The sequence below is a fragment of the Scomber japonicus genome, chromosome 19, assembly GCF_027409825.1.
Source record: "Scomber japonicus isolate fScoJap1 chromosome 19, fScoJap1.pri, whole genome shotgun sequence".
Taxonomy (NCBI): Eukaryota; Metazoa; Chordata; class Actinopteri; order Scombriformes; family Scombridae; genus Scomber; species Scomber japonicus.
This window is the reverse complement of record NC_070596.1, coordinates 27,467,671-27,490,170: the sequence shown is the minus strand read 5'-3', so window position 1 is coordinate 27,490,170 and position 22,500 is coordinate 27,467,671. Positions and strand designations below refer to the sequence as shown.

At 43.8% G+C, this 22,500-nt stretch overlaps 1 protein-coding gene across 1 annotated transcript in view; it reads right to left on the bottom strand.

Annotated features, from left to right (window-relative positions):
- The window catches only part of LOC128379889 (tetratricopeptide repeat protein 28-like), a 118,699-nt gene that overhangs the window by 11,498 nt on the left and 84,701 nt on the right, over positions 1-22,500 (bottom strand). Inside the window, exons 17-26 of the mRNA XM_053339528.1 lie at positions 22,494-22,497; positions 22,211-22,379; positions 16,061-16,201; positions 14,005-14,149; positions 11,381-11,560; positions 10,726-11,300; positions 9,712-9,959; positions 8,277-8,401; positions 5,474-5,551; positions 4,507-4,666 (exon numbers count right to left, since the gene is read on the bottom strand). Coding sequence (XP_053195503.1) covers positions 4,507-4,666; positions 5,474-5,551; positions 8,277-8,401; positions 9,712-9,959; positions 10,726-11,300; positions 11,381-11,560; positions 14,005-14,149; positions 16,061-16,201; positions 22,211-22,379; positions 22,494-22,497 — 1,825 coding nt within the window. The remainder of the gene's footprint in view (positions 1-4,506; positions 4,667-5,473; positions 5,552-8,276; positions 8,402-9,711; positions 9,960-10,725; positions 11,301-11,380; positions 11,561-14,004; positions 14,150-16,060; positions 16,202-22,210; positions 22,380-22,493; positions 22,498-22,500) is intronic.

Sequence of the window (22,500 nt, the reverse complement as noted above, 5' to 3'; positions counted from 1 at the left end):
TTCTCCCTTTCTTCCCGAAAGAAAGAGAGCTTTCATTCCTCTCTTTCCTCACTTCCTTCCTTCTTCCTCCCTCCCTTCCTTCCTTCTTCCTTCCTCCCTCCCTCCTTTCCTTCCTTCTTTACTTTCCTCCCTTCCTCCCTTCCTTCCTTCCGTCTGTCCTTTCTCTCTCTTTCTTTCATTCCTCTCTTTCCTCACTTCCTTCCTTCTTCCTCCCTCCCTTCCTTCCTTCCTTCCTTCCTCCCTCCTTTCCTTCCTTCTTCCTCTTCTACCTCCCTTCCTTCTTTACTTTCCTTTCTTCCCTTCCTTCCTTCTGTCTGTTCTTCCTTCATCCATCCTTCTCTCTTTCTTTCCTTCCTTCCTTCCTTCCTTCTTCCTCCCTCCTTTCCTTCCTTATTCCTCTCCTACCTCCCTTTCCTTCTTTCCTTTCCTTTCCTTCCTTCATTCCTTCCTCCCTCCTTTCCTTCCTTCTTCCTCTCCTAACTCCCTTCCTTCTTTCCTTTCCTCCCTTCCTCCCTCCATCTTTTCCTTCATTCTTCCTCTTCTACATCCCTTCCTTCTTTACTTTCCTTTCCTCCCTTCCTTCCTTCTGTCTGTTCTTCCTCCATCCCTCCTTCTCTCTTTCTTTCTTTCCTTCCTTCTGTCTGTTCTTCCTTCATCCCTCCTTCTCTCTTTCTTTCCTTCCTTCCTTCCTTTCTTCTGTCTATCCTTCCTCCATCCCTCCTTCTCTCTTTCTTCCCTTCCTCTCTCTTTCTTTCATTCCTCTCTTTCCTCACTTCCTTCCTTCTTCCTCCCTCCCTTCCTTCCTTCTTCCTTCCTCCCTCCCTCCTTTCCTTCCTTCTTCCTTCCTTCCTCCCTCCTCCCTCCCTCCCTTCCTTCCTCCAACCTTTCCTTCCTTCTTCCTCTCCTACCTCCCTTCCTTCTTTCCTTTCCTCTCCTACCTCCCTTCCTTCCTTCTTCCTCTCCTACCTCCCTTCCTTCTAACCCTAACCCTTCCTTCCTTCCTCCCTCCTTTCCTTCCTTCTTCCTTCCTTGACACGAGGACAACAGGAGGGTTAAAGGAAATAAAAGCATTAATTCACTTTGTTAAAACCAAACTAACTAACTAATAATTCTTCTATCTGAACCCCCGTACATGTGATTCTGAGAGTAGTGAAGTGTTCGGGTTCTCTGCTTGTGTTATGAATAGCTAATAACTGCCAGCAGAGTCTCAGCGCTCCTTAAAGCTGCAGATGTGTGGAGGTTAATCACAGCTCACTGGAACAAGCTTTATTAATTTATTAGGACTTCTGTGGCTCGTGAAAACAACAAAATACAACTCAACTGAGCTCATAAGCTTTGTTATTTTAGTTTAATCTCCACAAACTGACCAAATAATGGAGCCTCTCTGAATACTGTGCTGTCTTATAAGTTTAATTAAAGCCACACTGTGTGACATGAATATAATAAACTTGAGTATGACATCAGATTTAATATGTGTGACATCAGCGTACATCATCCACCTGCGCCGCTTTAGTGATAAACAATGAAGCTTAGCATCGTTTCTTCATGGGGTTGTCATGGTAACGGCTTCTGCTGCCACAACTCAACAAGATTTTCTTAGTTGTTGGAGTCCCAAACATTTCATTTTGTTTGTTTTACCTCCATCATCAGGTTTTTAGCTCTCGTGATGAATCATTTCACGCTACATTGTAAGAATTATTTTATTACAAGTGTGTGACGACGGCCATCTTTAACCCTCTCTCACACAGAAATCACTGTTTTGGAGCAAAAACCAAAGATATCACCATGTTCTTATTTCATGTTGGTCATCTTTCATCTAGAACAGCTCTAAACTACACAGTTAACACCTGGATTAAATCAACCAACAGTATCAGCTGATAACAGCTGAGAGGAGTCATATAATTAACTTTCCTGCTGGAAACACACACCAACACCTTATTTGAAAAAAAAAAAAGACTACTGTGGCTCAGGAGGTACAGCGTCCTCTCCCCTGCCCCTGCCACCATCAATCTTCCTCCAATTGGAAGATTGGTGGTTCGATTCCCGGCTCCTCCAGTCCACATGTCGATGTGTCCTTGAGCAAGACACTTAACCTCAAATTGCTCCTGTTGCTATGCCAACGGTGTATGAATGAGAATGAATGGTTAGATTCCCCCTGATGAGCAGGTTGGCACCCTGCGTGGTAGCTCCTGCCATCAGTGTATGAATGTGTATGAAAGGGTAAATGATGTCATGTAATGTAAAGCGCTTTGAGTGGTCGTAAAGACTAGAAAGGTGCTATATAAGTACAGTCCATTTACCATGAATGCACAACAATAATCACAATAATCACATGCTGTCTGTCCCCTCCACTATACACTTCATTTCAAAACTAATTTAGCACTTATTTATTAACTATTTATGGAATATTATTTATATAGTGTCTTAATTTTAACTGACAATTTGAATGTTAATTATTGCACTGTTCATTTTTATGTACAATATGAGAATTAAAGTGAATTGATTGAACAGTTTCTTTCCCCAAAAGCCATCCTGACTCTCTTAATAAACACACACTGTGACTCTTCAACCACCTTATACTTCATTATATACTAGTTTACAGACTTTTGCACTCATAGAACTTCATTTTTTACTTACCTGCCTTTGTTTTATTTAGTTGTATAGTTTTATAAAAGGTTGTGATTAATTGTGTGTGTTATTGAATGTATGTATAAATGCAGTATTATGTCAAAATACCACTCTGTGATGGACACTAGTAATCTCATGCATTTTAAGTATAGTGATAATAAAGGCATCTTATCTTATCTTATCTTGAACCAGCTACACTAAACTGGTCTACCAGCTGATCACCAGTTAAACCAGTTTGAGTTTGAGTAAGGTAAGGGTTAATCCAGTAACAGCAGCTAATGAGCAGCTGAGGTCTGAAGCTGGTTCGAGCTGGATTTTACAGCAGGCTTCATTATCTGATGGTTGGTTCTTACACTTTTTATGTTCTTATTTTATGTGGAAACAAATAATTATATTCAGGGGGGGAAAAAAGAAAAAACTAACTCATGTGCTCCAAGCTGCAGGTGTGTGTGTGTGTGTGTGTGTGTGTGTGTGTGTGTGTGTGTGTGTGTAATACAACCCCAGAGAAATAAAAGGAGCATTTGAGGAGCTCAGCTGTGAACTTATAACATGAGAGGTTAAATGAACTGTACTTATATTACACTTTTCTACTCTTTTTAACCTTCCTGTCATCCTCCCTCCCTCCTTCTCTCTTTCTTTTTTCTTCTTCTGTCTTTCCTCCCTTCCTTCTTTCCTTCCTCCATCCCTCTTTCTTTCTTCCTTCCTTGCTTTCTTTCCTCCTTTCCTCCCTCCCTCCTTCTCTCTTTCTTTCCTTCCCCTACTATACCTTCCTCTCTTCATTCTTTCCTCTGTCCTTCTTTCCTCCCTTCCTCTTTTGATTTCTCCCTCCCTCCTTCCTTCTTTCCTCCATCCTTCCTTCCTTCCATTCCTTCCTCCTTTCTTCCCTTTCTCCCTCTTTCCTTCTCTCTTTCTTTCCTTCTTCTCTCTTTCCTCCCTTCCTTCTTTCCTTCATCCATCCCTCTTTCTTTCTTCCTTCCTTCCTTCCTTCCTCCCTTCCTTCTGTCCTCCCTCCCTCCTTCTCTCTTTCTTTCCTCCCCCTACCTTCCTCTCTTCCTTCTTTCCTCTGTCCTTCTTTCCTCCCTTCCTCTTTTCCTTTCTCCCTCCCTCCTTCCTTCTTTCCTCCATCCCACCTACCTTCCTTCCTTACATTCCTTCCTTCCTTTCCTTCCTTTCTTCCTTCCTTTCCTTCCTTTCTTCCTTTCTTCCTCCCTCCTTTCCTTCTTCCTTCCTTGACTCAAGGACAACAGGAGGGTTAACCATTCACACACAGTAGGATGCTAACCTACTCAACACACACACACACACACACACACACACACACACACACACACACACACACACACACACACACACACACACACACACACACCATTGGCGCAGCCATCGGGAGCAATTAGAGATTCAGTGTCTCGCCCAAGGACACTCTGACATGCGGACTGGAGGAGCCGGGAAGTGAAACGCTGATCTTCAGATTAGTGGATGACCTGATCTCCCTCCTGAGCCACAGCAGGGCCCCACACCAACTTATGTACTCAAGACTACAAGTGTGGCTGTTGTGACAAAGCTAATGTGTTATATTTATAGAGGTCTGACCCTTTAATACAACTCTAGAGAATTAAACGGATAAATTGAGGAGCTCAGCTGTGAACTTGTCACACCAGAGCCTCCGCTAGAAACAGATTTCATAAGTGGACTCTACTGGGAGATGTTTGGGGAGCACATGTTTCCTGAATAAACCAAGCATCATCCTGACACTAAATAAATGCTGTTTCATGGGAGCGCCTGTTTCTCACAGATCCTGGAGGGACAAAACATGTCGTTATTCTGTCACTGTGACTGACGTGAGAGGCGAGATGAATAATTGAACAGCTGAGGTACCGAGCAGAGACTGTAGAGTGGTGCTGCACTGCTGAAGCCGGTCTCCAGGGTCTGACGTGGGGAAGAAAACCGCCGCGGGGAGACCAGCACCGCTACCGGAGAAGTCCAACCGGAAACCCACGGCAGACAGGAGAGCCTGCCAACCGGGAACACCACCGACCTGGGGAGGGGAGGAGAGAGGATGTGAGTGGAGGTGACATAAAGGTTGATTTTTATGAAGATGGAGCTAGAGAAAAGTCTGTGTGAAGTCAATTCATTGATTTACTTCTAAACATATTATACATGATGGGAAATGGTTACAGAAAACATGTGAGAAGGTTGATAACTACGCAGAACTGAGTTGTGCAGATAGAGCCTTAAACTGTTTCTCACCATCAAATTTTTACTGATTTTCTGAGCCTGCAAAAAAGCGCTACGTACCCTTGGTCCCTCCCCTACTATATAAGACTGAGAGGCCGCTCTCCTCAGTGGTTAAGCTACCTAGGGGCCAGTTATTGTTACTACATCTAACACTACTACCAATACAGTCTACAGTTAGCCAGTTAGCTGAGTTAGCCGCTGAGTTAGCTGCCGAGTTAGCAGCTAAGTTAGCCACCGAGCTAGCAGCTGAGTTAGCCGCCGAGTTAGCCGCTGAGCTAGCCGCCAAGCTAGCAGTTGAGATAGCCGCCGAAAGCTCTCAGACGTAGCGTCCATGTTTCTGGTAGAGGTGGTGACTTTGATTGACAGGTGACACTTGGTAGGGGGCGGGGCTTCAACGAACTCAGTGGCCACGCCCTCAGCGTTTGGGAGCAGAGAAAGAGGCTGATTTTTACACAACTTTGAAGTCTAATTTCATATATTTGGTGATTTTTTTAATCATTCAAATTTGGCAGGGTGGTTAACAACACACTTTTCTGTGGTATGTCAAACTCAGAACACATATTTATTCTTACTTTACACAGACTTAGAGAAAGACTGAGACTCTGACCTTATTCTCGACGCTCTGCTGTGATGTGTACATCGGGTTACACTGACCGCTCTGAATCCTCTGCAGAGACTTCTCAATCTGGAGAGAAGACAAAGAAACACAGTTAGAAACCCGGTCAGTCCTAGTGAGTTCCTTCCCTCCATCCACCATCCCTTCCATCCTCCCTCCCTTCCTTCCCCCTCCCTCCCTCCCTTCCATCCTTCCTTCCTTTCCTCCTCATAATAAAGATCAATAAACTTAAAAATGTTGTTTTTACTCAGAACTTGGTGATGATTATGAGACTGTCGTTGACTCTGTAGAAGCTCACAGACTTACTGGTTTATATCTGCATTGCTGTTGTATTATTTGACATCATAAAAATAAAATGCTCTAATTAACCTTCCTGTCGTCCTCCCGGGTCAAATTGACCCCATCTGTTTTGACTGTTCCTTCTTTCCTCCCTCCTTCCTTCCCTCCATCCCCCCTCCCTTCCATCCTTCCTCCCTCCACCCCCCCTCCCTTCCATCCTTCCTTCCTCCTTCCCTTCCTTCCTTCTTCCCTCATTTCCTTCCTTCCTTCCTTCCCTCCTCCCTTTTCTTCCTTCCTTCCTTCTTCCCTCATTTCCTTCCTTCCTTCTTCCCTCATTTCCTTCCTTCCTTCCTTCCCTCCTCCCTTTTCTTCCTTCCTTCCTTCTTCCCTCATTTCCTTCCCTCCTCCCTTCCCTCCATCCCCCCTCCCTTCCTTCCCTCCGTCCCTCCTCCCTTCCATCCTTCCTCCCTTCCTTCTTCCTCCCTTCCATCCTTCCTTCCCTCCTCCCTTCCTTCTTCCTCCCTCCTTCCCTCCTTTCCTTCCTTACCTCCCTTCCTTCCTTCCCTCCTCCCTTCCATCCTTCCTCTCTCCCTACCTCCCTTCCTTCCTTCCCTCCATCCCTCCTCCCTTCCATCCTTCCTTCCTCCCTCCCTCCCTCCCTCCCTTCCTTCCTTCTTCCTCCCTCCCTCCCTTCTTCCATCCCCCCTCCGTTCCATCCTTCCTCCCTTCCGTCCTTCTTCCTCCCTCCCTCCCTTCCTCCCTCCCTCCTTTCCTTCCTTCCCTCCCTCCCTCCTCCCTTCCATCCATCCTTCCTCCCTCCGTCCCTCCCTTCCATCCTTCCTTCCCTCCTCTCTTCCTTCCTTCTTCCTCCCTCCCTCCCTTCTTCCTCCCTTCCTTCCTTGACTCGAGGACAACAGGAGGGTTAAATCCATTTTGTAGCAGTATTGATCAAAGTAAACCTAAATTCTTCATATTTATAATCCATTACAAATCTTGAATGGACAAATATCACATTAAATAAGGTCACTGTTGCTCTAAAAAGAGAAAATATGCAACATGTCCATATCTAAATTATAAATAATAAGAAAGAAAGAGGCACATAGAGGACAAAAAAGCAGTTTTTGCCCTTAGTCTAAAACACTGTGAGATTTCCTGACGCACCCTGAGCTTCCATTTATAACATTTTGGGGATTTGAGGCTGGAACATTTAGCAACACGCTCTGATGGAGAGGTGATTGATGGAGCTCAGTTTGCGCTGTAGCACATTTGTATTGATTTAAAAGTGTAATTTTTGTCAGCAGACGGAGGGAAAGGGATGCATCAAAAGCAGCAGAAGAGGAGAAGGAAGGACACTCGCTGAGAAAAAAAAAAGAAGCTATTTAGTGTGTGACTGTAAATCATGAACGATGAGATGAAGTGATGGACGTGACCATGACATGGAGATATATTCAATATTTAGGAAAGGTGACATTGATTAATATTAAAAAATCTATGTTTTAAAATCCAAAATGGTGCAAAACTTAAGCTGCAGTCACTCAGTTATAATCATAGCAGGTGATTCAATGTTCATAGAATCATGCTTTTATTCTGTATTAACCCTCCTGTTGTGTTCGAGTCAAGGAAGGAAGGGAGGAAGAAGGAAGGAAAGGAGGGAGGGAGGGAGGGAGGAAGGAGGGAAGGAAGGGAGTAAAGGAAAGAAGGAAGGAAGGGAGTAAAGGAAAGAAGGCAGGGAGGGAGGAAGGAAGGAAGGAGAGAGAGGAAGGAACGACAGAAGGAAGAAAGGGGGATGGAGAAAGGAAGGAAGGCAGGAAGGGAGGAAGGAAGGACGGAGGAAAGAAGTAAGTAAGGAGGGAAGGTAGGAGGGAGGGAGGAAAGAAGGTAGGAGGGAGGGAGGAAGGAAGGAAAGAAGGACAGAGGAAAGAAGGAGGGAAGGAAGGAAGGAACACACAATGTGTTTATGGTCTCAATCGCTAGTTTAAAGCCTTCTTCAATGCAGTATGATGTTCATTTGGGACATTTTGGCCTCCCTGATTTTATATTTGATGATAAAGCAGGGTATGCATTAGGGCGTGGCTACGTCCTGATTGACAGGTTGATTGACCAATGTCCTCGAGATCCTGCCCTCGCAACCATACCAACCTCCCCGCTCCACCCATGGCCCCGCCTCATGCCCATATAAGTAGAATCTGTGTTTTTATTTTTCCCAGCATGCACCTGAAATTTCCAAGATGGCGCTGCCTAGATTTCGAAACTATTGGCTTCCGAGCAGCAGTCCACAAACCAATGGGTGACGTCACGGATGTTACGTCCATTTCTTTTATACAGTCTGTGATCTCAACCTAATTGAAACACCTATGGAAGATTTTGGACTAATGCATAAGACAAAGCTCTCCACCAGCATCATCAAAACACCAAATGAGGGAATATCTTTAGGACGGTGTTCATCAGTCCAGTGGAGTCAAGGCCACTCTGGTAGCACATGGTGGACAAACACTTTACTAAGCCAATTTCTCACCAGGTGTAGCAGCACTCTGAGAGCGTCTCTGGCTCTGTCCGGATACTGTAGGATCTCTGCCAGCGCCTGACCGACCAGAGACATCGGGCTGTTCAGCTTCACGTCACTGCCAATCAGCATGTAACCTGCAAGGACAACACACACAGGCTTTTAAACACTAGATCAGGACTTGTTTACGGTTGGTTTTTAGATTTCTGCATCATTTAAAAACAGGCCTGTTTAGTTCAGCTATGAATGGAGCCTCTTCAGCAAAAATGAAGAAATGGAGGAAAAGTTGATTTAATTATTTGTTTTCTGGAATGAAGGAGCCTCAATATACAACAGTATTATATAACACATGTTAAAAGGAAACTATACATAATGTTCTGCCCCAAAACATTTAGAGAAGAATCACCTTGAGATCCAAATGGCTTCTTATCCTTGTTTGAGGATTAATCAATTCATTATTTAGTCTATAAATGTCAGAAAAGCCCAAGGTGTCATCTTCTTTTATCCCGACCAAAAGGCCATTAATTAAAGATATTCTATTTACTGTCATTTAAAACTAAAGAAACCAGAAAATATTCATATTTGAGAAGCTGAAATGAGAGAATTTAGACATTTTTCCTAAAGAATGACTCAAAGTGATTAATCCATTATTAAAATAGTTGGCAATTAATCTATTCATCAATTAATCATTACAGTTTTGTACTTTTTCATGCTGCAATAACATCAATATTTGCACTACGTATCGCTCACTGCAGTTAATTGAAAAGTTGTATATGCATTGATTTGAAAATCACAACCAATCAAATTTCAGATATACTGACATGTGACACAAACTCACCTAGAAAAGCTTAATTACATGTGTAGAAACTTTATTTAGCATTTATAATTATATAAACTGTTAATAAATCGTAATATAGCTGTTAGCAGATATACGGTAAGTGATTATTTATGTATTAGTCGATAACTTCCATAACTACTGAATGCTGTATAAACACAATAAATGAGATCGAAATTAGAGAATTTAGACATTTTTCCTAAAGAATGACTCAAAGTGATGAATCCATTATTAAAATAGTTGGCAATTAATCTATTCATCAATTAATCATTTACAGTTTTGTACTTTTTCATGCTGCTTGGTTTCATGCAACTGAATAACATCAACATTTGCACTTCATATCGCTCACTGCAGTTAATTAAGAAGTTGTATATGCATTGATTTGAAAATCACGGCCAATCTAATTTCAGATATACTGACATGTGACACAGAAACTTTATTTAGCATTTATAATTATCTTATAAACTGTTAATAAATCATAATATAGCTGTTAGCAGATATAAGAGATGATTTATGAATTAGCCCTACCCTAACCCTAACCCATAACTACTGAATGCTGCATAAAATGACGATAAGGTAAAACACAGCAGAGAGTTTCATGTGTTTCCTCACCGGCCCAGTTGGACGGGTGTGAGAAGTGTTTGCTGCTCTGAAGCGTCTTCATGGCTTCGGTCAGAGCGGCGCTGGCTTTGGTCCCGTTGAGCAGCGCCGTGTAGAAGGTGTGTGTGAACAGTTTGGAGGCAGCGATCGGTACGGGCCACAGAGACACGCACACACACTGGACCCCCGCAGCCAGGAAGGCTCGGGTCAGACCCACCACACCGTCGGCTGTCACTCTGCTGCTGGACTCTGGGTATAACCTGAGAGGAAGCGGAGGTCAGAGGTCAAGTGGATCTTTAGAGACATGAAAGGCTTCTGTAAAACAATGGGCCTCATGCAAAAAAAGTGAATTCAGACATTTTCTTCTAAACACATTAAATAGGTCATAAATGCATTTCTAAAAAAGGTGTAAAAAGCATTTCAACCATTTAGATTTGAATTGTGGAGCTAGGCTTCACAAACTGGATTTAGTGATTAGCATAAACCCGCCCCTGCTGCTGTAGAGGTATAAATACATTCAGCACACACTACTACTACTACAGGCTACAGTTAGCCAGTTAGCTGAGTTAGCCACCGAGCTAGCAGCTGAGTTAGCAGCAGAAAGCTCTCAGACGTAGCATCCATGTTTCTGGTAGAGGTGGTGACTTTGATTGACAGGTGACACTTGGTAGGGAGCAGAGAAAGAGGCTGATTTTTACACAACTTTGAAGCCTAATTTAATATATTTGGTGATTTTTTTCCTCATTCAAATTTGGCAGGGTGGTTAACAACACACTTTTCTGTGGTATGTCAAACTCAGAACACATATTTATTCTTACTTTACACAGACTTTAAATTATGTGTACAATAGATTTACTAGAACTTGCGGCATTCACCTATTTTCGGCAGAGCAGATACTAAAAAAGTTTCCCTGATGGAAAAAGTAAAGTCGAGTCGAGTCGAGTAGTGCTAGAACTGTATAGTGGAAAAGCCCCAATAATCTACGATTGAGGCCTGATTGAGTTTTCATTGTGTGAGAAGTTATACCTTAAAACCACCAGTTTGACCGTCAAGCAGAGGTCCAGTATATCAGCAGCAGTGAGGAGGAAGTCTTGAAGTGCCGGACTGTCGCACACACTCTCCACCTCACACGCTCTCTCGCCGTCCTCGCTCATTTCATCAGCTGATCTGAGTCTCTCCGGGCTGCCGCGACTCCTCATAAACGAACTCTTGCCTCTTCCGTCTTGATCCGCGATGTCTCCTGAGATCGACGCCCCGCACGGTGACTTATCTTTGGGTCTGCTTCCCGCGCTGTCTCCTGCTCCGTGCTCCTGCCCGGGGGCGAGGACCAAAGCGGCGAGTTTCCAGGAGATGTGAGTGGCAAAGTGAACGCACTCCGCCTGACTCAGAGCGGAGAGGACGCGCTCCTTGGTGGCGTTGGCTCCGGTGAGGGGGTGACATCCCAGCTGCTCCCCCAGCCAAAGAGCCTCATCCTGGGCTGAAGGTAAAGGCCCCCACAGCCAACGATCCATCACACTGTGGGGGAGACGAGGAGCTCCGACCACAGCCGCCACCGAACCTCCATCGGAGCAAAGTAAAGGACCTCCACGGCGAGAATGAGGCTGTGGGTTGAAACAGGCGATCAGATATCTGTATTCATAGCTCCATGGGTGATACTTCTGCAGAAATATGCCTCTCTTACCTTGATATTTGCTCCCAGGCTGGCTAAAGAAGGTACAGAAATGAGACTGAACCTCTCATATAGATATTCATTAGAGGAGCTGCCTTTGAGCAAGGCAAACGGGATCAGGTACAACTCTCCCTCCAGCACTAAAACGAGCTGTCGGTGTCTGCCAACAGGTCCACTGCTGTGCATCAAGCCCTGAGAGAGACAAATGTAGAGCAAAGATGACAAAATGACTAAAGGACAGGAGCTGAAATGAACATAGTTTTACTTGCTGTAATCATTCCTCCTGTTCATACGGACATTTAACTTGATTTTTGTGATTTTTTTGTGATTTTTATGCTATTATAGTTTCAAAAAGTTACAAAACTTGAGATGAACATATGAAAAAATGCTCTTTTGGGATCATGTTAAGCTCCAACATGTACAGATGAATTTGAAAAGTTGACGTTTTGAGTAAAGAAGGAGAAAGTGAAAGTGAAATCCTGCTAATAGACTTTGTTTATGTAGCCTTAAGAGTCGAAGGAAGCTTCCTAAAGCTGACCGATCAGAACAGAGTGGGCTCATCAGGAGGAGAAGGGGGGGGGGGGGTCTTAAAGAGACAGGAGCTAAAACAGCCTGTTTCAGACAGAGGCTGAACTGAGTGGCTGCATAAAGGACCAGTAGATGTATATAAGATAAATAAGGATTTTTTTTTAAGTATATTTTTTGGGGCTTTTTGCCTTTAATGTACAAGTTAGTAGAGAGAGACAGGAAATGGGAGGCAGAGAGAGGGGCAATGACACGCAGGATAGGACCACTCAGCGCGGGATTCGAACCGGGGTCACCTGCAGCAAGGACTGTAGCCTCAACAAATGGGGCGGGTGCTAAACACCGACACAAAATAAGGAGTCTTTAACTGTGAATCATGCAAAGATATTCCAGTAGAGCCCCAGAATATAAATACAGAGCTGAACATGTGCATTATACTTCCTCTTTAAAATATCCCTTATCAATCTGCTTTAATGGAAAGTGATGGGAGTCCTCATTATGTGCAGAAAAGCACACCAACGTTTATCTTAAGCTTCGGGGATTCAGACTGAACACAGCTCTGTTATTTGAACAATCAACATGCTGGTGAGTAGGCATGGGCCGGTATGAGATTCTGGCGGTATGATAACCATAAGAAAAAATATCATGGTTTCACGGTTTCACGGTATGGAGGTATTGTGATTACAGCTCTAAAATGTTCACACATGTTAATTTAACCTGAATCTGTAATGACAGTGGGAGGGGTCGTGATACTCTTCCTTTTCCTAAACAGAGATTAAGCTCGTCCTCCTGTTGTCCTCCAGTCAAGGAGGGAAGGGAGGAATGAAGGAGGAAGGAAGGAAGGAAGGAAGGAAGGAAAGAAGGAAGGAGGGAGGGAGGAAGGAGGGAGGAAGAAAAGGAAGGACAGAAGAAAAGAAGGAAGGAGGGAAGGAAGGATGGGAGGGAGGAAGAAGGAAGGAAAGGAAAGAAGGAAAGGAGGAAGGAAAGGAAGGACCAACACTTCCTGTCTTTGACCAGACTAAAAACAGCTCATACCTTAGGAACGGTATGACAGAACATTTGGCGGTTTCGGTTATCGTGGCTTTTTCAAATCGCGGTATACCTTGAACACGGTTATCATCCCATGCCTACTGGTGAGGGCTTGTTGTTTAAAGAGCCAGAGAGACAATGATGAACGATCCAGGGAGTCCAGTTGGAGTAACAGATTAAAGCGTTTAAAGGCTTATTAGACACCAAAACACTCCACCACAGTTTGTAATACTCACAGAGAGGATTTTTACAACCCTGGGAAGTTACCATGGTGACAACAAGTCGATGTTTTGTCACTGTGATTGTGAGCTTAACAGTGGAAATACAGCGTCTGCATTACAAGGCAATCCACCAGGAATGTAAGCTTGGAGTAAAAACATCCACTTGAAGTAGACGGATAAAGCTTCAGATTAACTTTTAAATATATCTTTACAGCCGAGGAGGAGGACTGTAGATGTTGTTCTCCTTCACTTATATTAAAAGGCATGTTAGGAAATGACCTTTGAATTGGCCGATATGAACAGAAGGAATGATAACAGCAAGATATATATTTAAAAAGGCAGCTTACTATTGTTGTTCTTTCTTTCCTGCCTTCCTTCCTTTCTCCCTCCCTCCCTCCTACCTTCCTTCCTTCCTTCTTTTGTCCGTCCGTCCTTCCTTCCTACCTTCCTTCCTTCCTCCCTCCTTCTTTTTTCCTCCCTTCCATCCTTCCCTTACTTCCTTCTTCCTCCCATCAATCCTTCCTCCCTCCTTTCCTTACTTCCTTCTTCCTCCCATCAATCCTTCCTTCCTCCCCCTTCCTTCTTTCCTCCCTTCTTCCTACCTTCCTTCCTAACTTCCTTCGTCTGTCCTTCCTTCCTTTCCTTCCTCCCTTCCATCCTTCCTCCCTCCCTCCTTTCCTTCCTTCTTCCTCCCTTCCATCCTTCTTTCCTCCCTCCCTCCTTTCCTTCCTTCTTCCTCCCTTCCAACCTTCCTCCCTCCCTCCTTTCCTTCCTTGACTCGAGGACAACAGGAGGGTTAAGGTAAATGCATATATAAATCTTTCCCAGGACACACGTCACACACACACATACAGCACTCACCCCTTCCATCGGTGCTATGAGTAAGTCATAAAGGGCTCGTAGAGGAGGTTTGCCGATGTTACTCGGCCGGTAAGGAGGAGATGATAAACTGTCCTTGGCTGGAGAGACTGTTGCACTGTAGAGGCTGGTCATACTGCTGCAGCTCCTGTTAAAGACCCAAACACAAATACACACATTTAGTCTGTTTTAAATCAATAAAATAAGAATATTAAAAGAGTACAGTTGTGCTAGCAGCTCTGTGAGACTGTAGTGAGGCACCGTGAGATGCTAATGTAAGAATTGATGGATTTCTTATATATATATATATATATATATATATATATATATATATTATACATGTTACAAATGCTGTTTTCATAATGACGGGTATGGCTGCTCAATTAATCGAAATTTGATCGTGATTACGATTTAGGGGCCAAACGATTTCAAAACTAATAAAATCGAGGGGAAACGATTTTTAATAATAACGAGATAGCGCCATAGGCTGTAAAAAGAATAGCGCTCAATAACGAAGGTTTTATTTTGAAAAGCTTAGACAGGAAGCCGCCGCAGCTCCGTTAGTTTGACAGAAGCTGAAACACACGGCGAAATGTTTTAACTGTAAATAAAAGTGCAGAGTTTCCAGCCTGCGTCAGACAATGCACTTTATTTTGAAAAGCTTAGACAGGAAGCCGCCGCAGCTCCGTTATTTTGACAGAAGCTGAAACACACGGCGAAATGTTTTAACTGTAAATAAAAGTGCAGAGTTTCCAGCCTGCGTCAGACGATGCTGAGTTTACTGACTGATTATTAAAAACCAGGAAGTGTTGTGTGAACTATCGTCATGGTAACTCGCTCAGCACTAACATCTCTGCACATTTTCTGCTGTGTGTTGCGTTAAGCGGCAGATAAAAGGCTGCTGCTGGGAGAGAAAATTAGTTAAGCTGAATGTTCAATAAATGCAGCATGTTTCTAAAGTAAAAAAAAAATCATTTTAATAATCGTGATTATGATTTTTTCCATATCCAAATGTTTGTCCTCAATTCAACGACAATACTAAAATGCTAACATTTAGAAAGGTATGTTAACCATCTTACTTCAATGAGTATGCTAGTATGCTAACACTTGCTAAGCAGCACTAAACCCAAAGTACTATTGAGGCTTATGGGAATGTTTTATAGTTTTGCAGGCACTAGATGAAAAGTCTGGGAATTAGCAAAGTTATTAAAATTCATCCTCAGTGGGGCGTGAATGTTTGTGCCAAATTTTCTTTAGTTTTTATTTTTAATTAGTTTTTCAGTTTGCTTTTTTATTTCAGTTTAGTTTTAGTGAGTTCAACAAGTGATTTAGTAGTTTTAGTTTGGTTTTATTTTGAAGGAATTGATTAGTTTTTAGTTTGGTTTTATTTTGAAGGAATTGATTAGTTTTTAGTTTGGTTTTATTTTGAAGGAATTGACTAGTTTTTAGTTTGGTTTTATTTTGAAGGAATTGATTAGTTTTTAGTTTGGTTTTATTTTGAAGGAATTGATTAGTTTTTAGTTTGGTTTTATTTTGAAGGAATTGTGACTAGTTTCAGTTTAGTTTTTCAGGTATTAATAGAAAGCCTTGACTAGTAGAAGCTGAAAAGGATGAAAGAATGTGTGACACCAAATATGTTTTATCATCAAGTCCTTTTTAATTTCATTCTTTAACCACGAAGCATAGCGGCTGCTGCTGGACAGGAAGTCATCGAGGGAGATAATGAAGCTGAATTTATCTGCAGTTCAGTTTAGTTTTAGTTAGTTTTACATTATTCATTGTAGTTTTTATTTTAATTTCAGTTAACTAAATTATTTTTTCATTGCTAGTTTTAGTTTTAGTCTTAGTTTTAGTTAACTATAATAACCCTGGGTGGCACAACACCAAACATCAGAGGATCACCAAAATCAATAAGATGTATCCTCCAGGAACCATGAATGTCTGTACCAAGGTTTCATGTTCATATGTTGAATAATTGTTGAGATATTTCAGTTTGACCCAAAGTGGTGGACCAACCGACAAACTGTGATGCATCAAACATCGAAACCCCAAATCTGACCTGTTGAAGAGGTTGTTCCTGGACACCATGCGGAGGTAGCCGGTTGGGTCGGTGGCTGAGGTGAGTTTATTGTTCAGCTCTTCGAACTGTTGCTCTAACAGATCTCCTGCTTCACTCTCCGTCTCACTGCTGGAGCCGACTCTGCAACGTAGACAGGAACAGGAACAGGAAGTCGTTAACTGCTTTAATTCACTGTTAAATACAGACTGTCACACATATCGCTCATTTAGAAGTATTTTAAAATCATGGTTAAAAGACAATCAACTGTGTGACCATACTCTATTTATTCAAATGACCTGAGGGGAGGAAGGAAGGAAGGAAGGAAGGGAGGAAGGGAGGAAGGAAGGAAGGAAGGAAGGAAAGAAGAAGGAAGGGAAGGAAGGGAGGAAGGAAAGAAGGAGGGAGGGGAAAAAGGGAGGAAAGGAAGAAGGGAGGAAGGGAGGAAGGGAGGAAGGAAGGAAGGAAGGAAGGAAGGAAGGAAGGAGGAAGGGAGGAAGGAAGGAAGGACGGAGGGAAAGAAGGGAGGAAGGAAAGGAAGAAGGAAGGAAGGGAGGGAGGAAGGAAGGAAGAAGGAAGGAAGAAGGAAGGAAAGAAGGGAGGGAGGGAGGGAGGGAGGGAGGAAGGAAGGAAGGAAAGAAGGCAGGAAGGAAGGAAGAAGGAAGGAAATAAGAAAGGAAGGAAGGACGGAGGGAAAGAAGGGAGAAAAGGAAAGAAGGGAGGAAGGAAAGGAAGAAGGAAAGGAAGAAGGAAGGAAGGGAGGGAGGAAGGAAGGAAGGGAGAGAGGAAGGAAGGAAGGAAGAAGGAAAAAAAGGAGGGAGGAAAGAAGGAAGGAGGAAGGGAAGGAAGGGAGGAAGGAAGGAAGGACGGAGGGAAAGAAGGGAGGAAAGGAAAGAAGGGAGGAAGGAAAGGAAGAGGGAAGGAAGGGAGGGAGGAAGGAAGGAAGGGAGGGAGGGAGGAAGGAAGAAGGAAGGAAAGAAGGAAGGAAGGAAGGAAGGAAGGAAGGAGGAAGGAGGAAGGGAAGGAAGGGAGGAAGGAAGGAGGGAAAGAAGGGAGGAAGGAAAGGAAGAAGGAAGGAAGGGAGGGAGGAAGGAAGGAAGAAGGAAGGAAAGAAGGGAGGGAGGGAGGGAGGAAGGAAAGGAAGGAAGGAAAGAAGGCAGGAAGAAAGGAAGAAGGAAGGAAAGAAGGCAGTAAGGAAGGAAGGAAGGAAGGAAGGAAGGAAATAAGAAAGAAAGGAAGGAAGGAAGGAAGGAAGGAAGGAAGGAAGGAAAAGTTCAATTAATCGTGATTTAGATTTTTGCCATAATTGCCCTACTCAATGTAAAGCAGCAGTGATGATAAAACCAGTAACATAAAGGACAATGGAGCACAGCGACCAGTTTAAGTATGAGTTCATGTATGGTTTCAGTTTGCTCTGTGTACTATATTTTTTTAAATTAGTTCAGACTTTATGGTTGGCACAGGTTACCATGGTTACGGCTGGTAAGTAGGCTCTAAGGAAGTAATAATTACAGCTCAGTGTGTCTAAAAAAAGCATGATTTGGGACAAAGTGAATGTTGTTATGTGTCTTTTATAGCCGTCATTACACCGGCTCAGGGACTGCAGATGAAAATAAGGCATTATGGGTAAAGTGGCACATTTGCAAAGATGTCTAGTGTCTGAAGTGCACTGATCATCTGGTAAATATCTGGTCAATTGAGTATGTCTTCATTTATAAGAGGCTCTAAGGAAGTGATAATTAAAGCTCATTGCATCGGGCAAGACACACACTACTGTATATTCAGACAGAAGTATGTTAGCGATAGTACATATATTGAGTATGTAGTGTCTTCTATGTGATTTTAAACATAGTGAATGATTTTATATGTGTGTGTTTTATAGCTGTCATTACATCCGCTCAGGGACTGCAGATGAAAATAAGGCATTATGGGTAAAGTGGCACATTCACAAAAATGTCTAGTGGTAAATATCTGGAAATACCAGAACAAGTAAAGCTGCAGGAAACCCGCTGAGTGTATTGAAATGAGTATCTACTTATTTAATCTCTTGTGAATTCAAATGTTTTCATTGATAAGAAGATGGTAAATGGCGCCTTTGTAGTCTGGGCGACCACTCAAAGCGCTTTACATGACATGTCATATTACCCTTTCACACACATTCATACACTGATGGCAGGAGCTACCACGCAGGGTGCCAACCTGCTCATCAGGAGGGAAGTCAACCATTCATTCACATTCATACACCGTTGGCACAGCAACGGGAGCAATTTTGGGGTTAAGTGTCTTGCCCAAGGACACATCGACATGTGGACTGGAGGAGCCGGGAATCGAACCACCAATCTTCCAATTGGAGGACGACTGCTCTACCTCCTGCCCACAGCCGCCCAAGATGAATGTGTTGCTTCTGCCAAAAGTTAAAGATAGATAAACTCTCTATTTTGTGTGTGAGTGTGGATAACTAACACCTCTCTACAAGAATAACAAGCGTTTTCACACAGAAGGAAGAAATAGGCTGCAATTAATCAGAGGACTCGGGCCTTGTTGTACTGTACCGACAGCTCACTGAGTTTTTGTTTGCCATTAACAAACACCATTACTTTTTATGCAATCCTCTGGCAGCACATTTCACACTCTCAGGGAGATTTGATCTGTTAAATAGCCGTTTCTGCTGCCGGGATACGTGTTAGGAGGTTGTAAAACGTTACCAGTGGGTTGGAAAAGCATTTTAATGTTGTGCCTGTGTGCAAATACTTGACAAGCTGTGGATGAGCAGGATTCATAATAATCACACACATAAACTGACGTGGTTTTAATGGACGGAGACACCAAGCTAGCCACAGATTTAACCCTACTGTTGTCCTCGAGTCAAGGGAGGAAGGGAGGAAGGGAGGAAGGAGGGAGGGAGGGAGGAAGGAAGGAAAGGAGGGAGGGAGGGAGGAAAGGAGGAAGGGAGGGAGGAAGGAAGGAAGGAAGAAAGGGAGGGAGGGAGAAGGAAGGGAGGATAGGAGGAAGAAGGAAGGGAAGGAGGGAGGAAGGAAGGAATGGAGGGACGAAGAAGGAAAGGAGAAAGGCAGGAAGAAGGAAGGAAGGGAGGGAGGAATGGAGGAAAGGAGGAAGAAGGAATGAAAGGAAGGGAGGGAGGAAGGAAGGGAAGATAGGAGGAAGAAGGAAGGAAGGGAGGGAGGAATGGAGGAAAGGAGGAAGAAGGGAGGAAGGAAGGAAGGAAAGAAGGAAGGTAATAGGGAGGTAAGAAAGAAGGAAAAGAAGGAACGAAAGAAGGAGGGAAGGAAAGAAGGAGGGAGGGAGGAAGGAAGGACAGAAGGAAGTAAGAAGGGGGGATGGAGGAAGGAAAGAAGGAAGGAAGGAAAGAGAGGAAGGAAAGAAAGAGAGAACGAGGGAGGGAGGAAGGACAGACGGAAGGAAGGACGGGAGGAAAGAAGGAACAGTCAAAACACATGGGGTCAATTTGACCCGGGAGGACGACAGGAAGGTTAAAACACACACACACACACACACACACACACACACACACCCAGCAGGACAGAGGTAATGAATTGCTGCAGTGGTTGAGGCTCAGTGTGTGTGTGTGTGTGTGTGTGTGTGTGTGTGTGTGTGTGTGTGTGTGTGTGTGTGTGTGTGTATGTGTGAGGGAACATTTGCTGACACCACACATGGTTGTAATTTACAGAGGAGTCGAGTCGAGCCAACCGAGGCCTGAAGTTGTGGGCAGGAGATGATTGAGGAATAAGGAAATATGGCGGGAGAGGAGTTAGGATAGGAGTTAGGATAGGAGTTAGGATAGGAGTCAGAGAAGAGGAAGACAGATGACACACGGCGTGCGGCTCCGAGTCTTATTTACACACTTCCTCCCTCCAGCTTTGATGTCGGACAAATGTCCTTTCCTTCCTTCTTCCTTCCTTCCTCCTTTCCTTCCTTCTTTCCTCCCTCCCTCCCTCGTTACTCCTTTCTTTCCTTCCTTCCTCCCTTCCTTCCTTCCTTCTTCCTTCCTTCCTTCTTTCCTCTCCCTCCCTCCCTCCCTTGTTACTCCTTTCTTTCCTTCCTCCCTCCCTCCCTCCTTACTTCTTTCCTTCCTTCCTCCCTCCCTCCCTCCCTCCTTACTCCTTTCCTTCCTTCCTTCCTCCCACCCTCCTTACTCCTTTCTTTCCTTCATTGCTTCTTTCCTTCCTCCATTCCACCCTCTTTACTCCTTTCTTTCCTTCCTTCCTTCCTCCCTCCCTACTTACTCCTTTCCTTCCTCCCCCCCTCCTTACTCATTTCCTTCCTCCCACCCTCCTTACTCCTTTCCTTTCCCCCACCCTCCTTACTCCTTTCCTTCCTCCCTCCCTGCTTACTCCTTTCCTTCCTTCCTCCCACCCTCCTTATTCCTTTCTTTCCTTCCTCCCTCCCTGCTTTCTCCTTCCTTTCCTTATAAATTGAAACGTTAGCATGATGATGATGATGCTAAATGATAAATTAAGTGATCAGTAAAGTGACTACAGTTCATGCAGAGGCGGACATGAATGTTGACATGAATAGTTGTTGAGACATTTCACTCAAAAACCCACAAACGTTAACCTCATGGTGACACGAGAGGAAATATCAGAGGACCACGAAACTCAATAACATCCCTCCACTGGACGCCATAAATGTCTGTATGAACTTTTATGAGCATCCATCCAATAGTAGTCGAGATTTTTTCAGTTTGGATTAAAGTGACGGACCAGCTGACATGGATATCTGTAAAACCACGCTGGAGACTGGAGAGACATTTCAGTAATTATTATATTATATGATGTGGAATAAGTGGCTTTTGAGGCATTTTATGTCTTTATTGTCGAGACAGTGAAGACAGCTTAACATTTGTAGCATGTTTTTAAATTTTTTTCCTTCTTTCCTTCCTTCCTCCCTCCCTCCCTCCTTACTCCTTTCCTTCCTTACTTACTTCTTTCCTTCCTTCCTCCCTCCCTCCTTACTCCTTTCCTTCCTTACTTACTTCTTTCCTTCCTTCCCCCCCTCTCTACCTCCTTACTCCTTTCCTTACTTACTTACTTCTTTCCTTCCTTCCTCCCTCTCTCCCTCCTTACTCCTTTCCTTCCTCCCTCCCTCCTTACTCCTGTCCTTCCTTCCTTCCTTCTTACTCATTTCCTCCCTCCCTCCCTCCTTACTCCTTTCCTTCCTCCGTCCCTCCCTCCCTCCCTCCTTACTCCTTTCCTTCCTTACTTACTTCCTCCCTCCCTCCCTCCTTACTCCTTTCCTTCCTTACTTACTTCTTTCCTTACTTCCTTCCTCCCTCCCTCCTTACTCCTTTCCTTCATTCCTTACTACTTTCCTTCCTTCCTCCCTCTCTCCCTCCTTACTCCTTTCCTTCCTCCCTCCCTCCTTACTCCTGTCCTTCCTTCTTACTCATTTCCTCCCTCCCTCCCTCCTTACTCCTTTCCTTCCTCCGTCCCTCCCTCCTTACTCCTTTCCTTCCTTCCTTACTACTTTCCTTCCTTCCTCCTTTCCTTCCTTCCTCCCTTCCTTCTGTCCTTACTTCCTTCCTCCCTCCCTCCTTACTCCTTTCCTTCATTGCTTACTACTTTCCTTCCTTCCTTCCTTCCTTCCTTCCTTCCTTCCTTCCTTCCTCCCTCCTTACTCCTTTCCTTCCTCCCTACCTGCTTACTCCTTTACTTCCTTCCTCCCTCCCTCCTTACTCCTTTCCTTCCTCCTTACTCCTTTCCTTCCTTACTTACTTCTTTCCTTCCTCCCTCTTGACTAATTTCCTACCTCCCTCCTTCCTTACTCCTTTCCTTCTTTCTGTCCTTAATTCCTTCCTCCCTCCCTCCTTACTCCTTTCCTTCCTCCCTCCCTCCTTACTCCTTTCTTTCCTTCCTTCCTTCCTTCCAACAACAGGAGGGTTTATTAAAAGTAACCTGGTAACTCTATGATTCAAAACTATTCTGAAGTCTAATATCTGTCCAAAATGTGTAAATAGAGAAAAGAAAGTTCCTCAAATTTCAAAAGGTTAAACATTGCATATAGGATTAAGTAGAGTGTACTAGATTTGGTTTTTTCTCATTTTCATGTCCTGATCCCTTCTTGAATGTTTCCTCTGTGGATATTTGAAGTGTATGTTAATTATAACAGAATCAAATCCTAAATAAAAAGCCCTACCTGCTGTAATGGCTGTCCACTCCCAAAGCCTCTCTGGCGTTGCAGATGTACTGATCCAGAGACATCGGACCTCCACCGACTCCTCCACCATGTGGGCTCCCGCGGTCCTGGAACTCCGACGCCTCGTATCCGCCTTCTCCGAGATACACCTCGTTAAACTTCACAATACCTGTCGTAAAGCATTAAATCAGGAAGAATTAGTGCACGTTATAAATAAAAACAGGAAGAATAGAGCATTAAATATGAGGTTGTAGCATAAAATAATGATTTCATTTGCTTTAACCCTCCTG